General features: G+C 38.3%; 1 protein-coding gene across 1 annotated transcript; it reads right to left on the bottom strand.

Moving 5' to 3' along the window:
* Window positions 1-1,452: 1,452 nt before the first annotated feature.
* Window positions 1,453-4,598, bottom strand: LOC147033245 (uncharacterized). The gene is made up of 2 exons (XM_085871399.1): window positions 3,274-4,598; window positions 1,453-3,176 (listed from the first exon to the last, which is right to left on the bottom strand). Exons 1-2 carry the CDS (start codon window positions 3,385-3,387, stop codon window positions 2,253-2,255), a joined length of 1,038 nt encoding a protein of 345 aa, XP_085727525.1. The 5' UTR covers window positions 3,388-4,598; the 3' UTR covers window positions 1,453-2,252.
* Between the last annotated feature and the right edge of the window lie 2,143 nt (window positions 4,599-6,741).

The following is a 6,741-nucleotide window of genomic DNA, read 5'->3' as shown; positions in this document are numbered from 1 at the left end:
CAAGTCTATTTGCAATACTTTCAACAAAACTATTAGCATCGTCAAGCTATTCATTTTAATTCAAGTTTTTTCTTAAATAAATGGAGGAGAGAGTGAAGGCATTTCTAAGGATTCTTTATGTTTTAAAAATTAAGATTCAAATGTGCATGTTGGAAACTAAAAAGGTTTTTGCACTCTGCAGGAATTTTTCTCATAAATAAATGAGTTATTGTCTCAAATGTAAAAAGAAAACTAATACTAAAAATATTTCATATATTAAAAGTAAAAATAACAGGGTTATACAAAAAGGTATATGTTCGGTGTGTGGTTCAAAAAAAAAATCAATTTATCTCCAAACACAAACTCGGAGGAGATATACAAAAGTTTTTATCAGGAAGTAAATTTACAACTACTGGAATACCAGGGAATTACATCTTCCAGGGTATTCTTTCTGTGGTCCAGGCACAAACTTGGATAAAAGATTAGATGAGGCAGACAATCCTAAATCCTGGAGTAAACCAATCAATAGAGTTGATGAAGTGTGCATGAGACACGATATTGATTATGGGAATACCACAACGTTGGAAGAAAAGCATGAAGCCGATAGAGAAATGTTGTATAATTTGTCTCTGATACAAAATCCAACCTTGAGAGAAAAAGTTGATAGGTTCATCGTGAAGAAGATGATTAGTGCTAAATTGAAACTTGGACTTGGAAATTCAAAAACTTATAGGCTCTAATGATGCTATTAAGACTGAAGAGCAATTAGCTGATGAATTACATAAACCAATATTCACAAAGTTTCAGAGAAGGAAAGTTTATTCCAAGGAAGTTGATTATATCTGGTCTGCTGATTTGATTGAACTCAATAATGATAAGGGGTACAAGTATGCTTTAACCGTTATTGATTTGAGGAGTAGATATGCGTGGGTTGTCCCTTTAAAAAACAAAACAGGTAATACTCTTATGTTAGCTTTTCAACAGATATTTAATAAAAGTAAGAGAAAACCTAAAAAATTGTGGACTGATGAGGGTAGAGAGTTTTATAACAAGACATTTATGAATTTTCTAAAAAATAACAGTATTACATTATACAGTACCTTTAATGAAGGGAAGGCAGTTGTTGTTGAACGTTTTAATCGTACCTTAAAAGAGAGACTATATAAAAAATTCACACAACTCGGTTCACAACAATGGTCATCTTTTATTCAGGATATTGTGGATAAGTATAATGACACGATTCACACGTCAACGAATATGAAGCCATCAGAAACATTTACAAAATTAAAATATGAAAAAGAGATTAATGTCAGAAAACCTAAGTTCAAAGTTGGTGATATCGTAAGAATATATAGGTGGAAATCTCATTTTGAAAAGGGTTTTACTGAACGATGGACGAAAGAACTTTTTAAAATTGTTGATGTAATAGATACAGTTCCTTGGACTTATAAAATATATGATTTGGAAGGGGAAGAGATTTTAGGTTCATTTTATTCACAGGAATTACAAAAGACAAAACTAAGCAGATAATACACCTTTGTGGACACTAGAGGGACAAGTCCGAGGTGTATTACAGTATATAATGTGTGTCAAGGGGGACGTTCTTAGATCTGTGAACCCCAAACACAGAATCCTCAACTGAATAGTCAAGGCTTAACTTTTGTTTGTGTGTGTGTGTGTGTGTGTGCAATGGGAGCAATAGGTTGGCGCTTCACTCCCTCCTACTATACACCGTTGTGGACACTCGAGGGCCAAGTCCGAGGTGTATAACAGTATATAATGTGTGTCAAGGGGTGGACGTTCTTACATCTGTGAACCCCAAACACAGAATCCTCAACTGAATAGTCAAGGCTTAACTTTTGTTTGTTGATGTGTTTGTGTGTGTGTCCCAACCCTCACATTCAAAATCTCAACCCCAACCTTCACATTCAAAATCTCAACCCCAACTCAATCCTCGCCCAACACAATGTCTTTTTCAAAATGAGATTTCCACCTATATATATATATATTTTTACGTTTTTTTTTTTCTTCTTCCAATTCTGTCTTTTAAGGCTTTCAGGTTTGATGACGTAGAAAGGGGGAGTAAGCCTGCACTTTCTTCCCAGAACGAACAATGTATATTTTTTGTTTTTTTTCTCTTCTTCCAATTCTGTCTTTTAAGGCTTTCAGGTTTGATGACGTAAAAAGGGGGAGTAAGCCTGCACTTTCTTCCCAGAACTTTCTTGATCTTGCTCCCATCAAGCACCATCCGACAAAGAACTACATCGATAGGTTTAGATCCCAAAGAGTGATAGCAACTCCAAAAGTCTCCAAAATATAAATAAATAATAATAATAATAATAAAAAATAAATAAATAAATAAATAAAAGCCCCCAAAAAAGTTTCAAGTGTCCAACATAAACCCAACTTTCCAAGTCTTCAAGGTATAACCACATTCCCGTTGAGTTTCCAAGATATGTATCACATTGTGAGTTATCAATCCAGAACCCACATTTCAAGTATTCAAAGTAAAACCAACTTACAAAGTCTCTTAAGGATAACTCATTTACTGATTTTTTCAAAATTTGTGAGTCTCCAAGGTAGGACCCATATTTGGAACCATCTTGGCAGAACCCTTTTCCTGAGTCTCCAAGGTAGTTATTTAAACCATCAAGGCAGAACTCATTTACTGATTTTTTCAAAATTTGTGAGTCTCCAAGGTAGGCCCCATATTTAGAACCATCTTGGCAGAACCCTTTTCCTGAGTCTCCAAGGTAGTTATTTAAACCATCAAGGCAGAACTCATTTACTGATTTTTTCAAAATTTGTGAGTCTCCAAGGTAGGCCCCATATTTAGAACCATCTTGGCAGAACCCTTTTCCTGAGTCTCCAAGGTAGTTATTTAAACCATCAAGGCAGAACTCATTTCTTGATTTTTTCAAAATTTGTGAGTCTCCAAGGTAAAACTTGTATTCTGGCTCATCAAGGTATAACTTGTTCAGTGGGTATTGTCTTGATAACTCACAATGAGTACTATTGCTGTAAAACTCTTTTTCAGGATTTTGCTGGTCTCCAAGGTATAACTCTTTGGTTGGGTCATCAAGGACGAACTCGTTCTGTGGGTCTTGGTCGCTCATAAGGTCTTCAACCAAGCCAACAATTTCGCCCCAAGTTGTAGCAAAAGCAGTATTTTCATTTCGTATTTCAGACACAATTTCCTGTGAGAGAAAATAATAATGTATTAATTAAGTTATTTAATTATTAAATGAGTATGCTTCAATCAAAGTTTGAAAATAGGAAAATAAAAAATCTTACCTCAATAGATAAGAGGTTTGAATCCAGTTCATCAACTTGAAGGTTTAGTTCCATACAAGACAGAGAGTTCCAAGGAACACCAAAGTCATCCCACTCAAGGTCTTGGTCGCTCATAAGGTCTTCAACCAAGCCAACAATTTTTCCACAAGTTGTAGCAAAAGCAGTATTTTCATTTTGTATTTCAGATACAATTTCCTGTGAGAGAAAATAATAATGTATTAATTAAGTTATTTAATTATTAAATGAGTATGCTTCAATCAAAGTTTGAAAATAGGAAAATAAAAAATCTTACCTCAATAGATAAGAGGTTTGAATCCAGTTCATCAACTTGAAGGTTTAGTTCCATAGAAGACAGAGAGTTCGAGACAAGCACACAGAACACCATTGCCAGCAAAAACAAATGTTTAAAATGGAGCCTGGGTTTGAAGCTTTTATAGAGAAAGACTGGTGGGTGTGGTTTCCTTTGGAAATTCCCTGGGCAAGCCTAGGCAAGCCTTCATTGGGAAATTTTTCAAAACCATAACATCCTGTAATTTTCTAGTGATTTCTTTGTGAGTCAGAGATGAACTGGAAATGATGTAAGAGTGGGCGGGGCTTAGCAAAAGTAGGCGGAGCTTAGGAAAAGTGGGCGTGGCTTAGAAAAAATACCTTATGAAAAGTGGGCAGAGCTTAGCAAAAGTGGGCGGGGCTTAGGAAAAGTGGGCGTGGCTTAGAAAAAATACCTTATGAAAAGTGGGCGGAGCTTAGCAAAAGTGGGCGGGGCTTAGGAAAAGTGGGCGTGGCTTAGAAAAATACCTTATGAAAAGTGGGCGGAGCTTAGCAAAAGTGGGCGGGGCTTAGGAAAAGTGGGCGTGGCTTAGAAAAAATACCTTTTGAAAAGTGGGCGGAGCTTAGCAAAAGTGGGCGGGGCTTAAAGAAAAGTGGGCGGGGCTTAACAAAAAATAACCTGTGGCTCAGGAGGTGGTCAAACAAGAGCATTAAGAGAAGTTTATCATTTCGTAATGGCACAAAAGGGGTATCTTCAAAAATATAAAGATTCAAATGTTTTGTTTGTCAATATTTTAGATGGGGATTATTGTGCAAAGAAAATTAAACTATTGAAGGAATTTGAGAATGAACAAATCTTTATAGGTTCAATGAGTGAGCTGTTCAACCCCCAGGTGTTCAATTCAATGAGGTTCAACCTCCAAGTTAAAAGGGGAGACAAATAAATATACCTTGGGATAAAAAGGGGATTTATTTTTAGGGAAAAAAATATGAATCGCTGAAAATCCCCCATTCATTTACATGGGGAAAAGTGAGCCAGAATCAGTATTCTTACCCTACTCACGGGGAAACATCACAAACAAAAACACACAAACACAGAGGGGAAACACGGGAAAACCTCACAAACAAAAATACACGAACACAGAGGGGAAACACGGGAAAACCTCACAAACAAAAACACACAAACACAGAGGGGAAACACAGGAAAACCTCACAAACAAAAACACACGAACACAGAGGGGAAACACGGGAAAACCTCACAGACAAAAATACACGAACACAGAGGGGAAACACGGGAAAACCTCACAAACAAAAACACACGAACACAGAGGGGAAACATGGGGAAACCTCACAAACAAAAACACACGAACACAGAGGGGAAAACATGGGGAAACCTCACAAACAAAAACACACAAACACAGAGGGGAAACACGGGAAAACCTCACAAACAAAAACACACGAACACAGAGGGGAAATATGGGGAAACCTCACAAACAAAAACACACAAACACAGAGGGGAAACACGGGGAAACCTCACAAACAAAAATACACGAACACAGAGGGGAAACACGGGAAAACCTAACAAACAAAAACACACGAACACAGAGGGGAAATATGGGGAAACCTCACAAACAAAAATACACGAACACAGAGGGGAAACACGGGAAAACCTCACAAACAAAAACACACAAACACAGAGGGGAAACACGGGAAAACCTCACAAACAAAAACACACGAACACAGAGGGGAAACACTGGGAAACCTCACAAACAAAAACACACGAACACAGAGGGGAAACACGGGAAAACCTCACAAACAAAAACACACAAACACAGAGGGGAAACACGGGAAAACCTCACATACAAAAACACACGAACACAGAGGGGAAACACTGGGAAACCTCACAAACAAAAACACACAAACACAGAGGGGAACACGGGGAAACCTCACAAACAAAAACACACGAACACAGAGGGGAAACACGGGGAAACCTCACAAACAAAAACACACGAACACAGAGGGGAAATATGGGGAAACCTCACAAACAAAAACACACGAACACAGAGGGGAAACACTGGGAAACCTCACAAACAAAAACACACGAACACAGAGGGGAAACATGGGGAAACCTCACAAACAAAAACACATGAACACAGAGGGGAAACACGGGGAAACATCACAAACAAAAACACACAAACACAGAGGGGAAACACGGGAAAACCTCACATACAAAAACACACGAACACAGAGGGGAAACACTGGGAAACCTCACAAACAAAAATACACGAACACAGAGGGGAAACACAGGAAAAGTTCTTTCGGAGATTCCTGAAGGCCTCCTCTCTCTCTCTCTCACAGGTTTCTTCTGTCTGGGTTGGAATTTCAAAGACCGAGTGACGTCATAGTTTGCACATTGGAATTTTAGAGACTTGGTGACGTCATAGTTTGCACATTGGAATTTTAGAGACTTGATGACGTCATAGTTTACACATTGGATTTTCAGACTTGGTGACGTCATACTTTACACATTGGAATTTGAGGGGCTCTCAATGTTCTGTGAGAGTTCATGGCCTTGTGATTGTGATCCACCATCTCTCTGAACTTCACTTTCAATTCCACGAAGAAATTGTTCTTTTATATCATCAATAGCGGGACCACCTCGAGATTCCTCACAAATTGTTTCCCTCACTTGTGGAACACGAGGTCTCCTGTCACTGGAACGAGAGATACTGTTCTTAATTACACCGACATGGAACATAGTACGAGAGCCTTTCTGTGTTTCTTTTTCCCGCCGCTCCTTCTCATGGCTTTACTGAGCACCGGACCTGTGTTGGTAAAAAACAGACATGGCTTACTTGTTACTAGTTACCATCAATACACACTGTACAGTGCAGTGTACAGTAGGTACTGTATTTGGATTGGTGAATCAATTCCTCTGACGTCACATTATATTCCACTGTCATTGGTTGGAACTTGGAAGTGCCGTCGTCTGCAGATCACCAAAGATCTTTGCTCATGGGTGAAACTCTTCCACATGAACACGGAAATACCCTTTTTATTTTAAATAACAACAAATATGGAGGTTTTCGTATTTTCGTCGTCAGAAGCACAAACCGTGGGACATTGAGGTGTTATTCACTTATTCCGATATGCGGATTCGATTCTTCCCTCATTTCACCCAGATGGACTTTTGATTTACGT

The sequence above is a fragment of the Eptatretus burgeri genome, chromosome 2, assembly GCF_056783735.1.
Source record: "Eptatretus burgeri isolate ZD-2024b chromosome 2, Ebu_testis_v1, whole genome shotgun sequence".
Classification (NCBI taxonomy): Eukaryota; Metazoa; Chordata; class Myxini; order Myxiniformes; family Myxinidae; genus Eptatretus; species Eptatretus burgeri.
The sequence above is the reverse complement of the archived record's forward strand: the minus strand, read 5'-3'. Positions and strand labels throughout refer to the sequence as shown.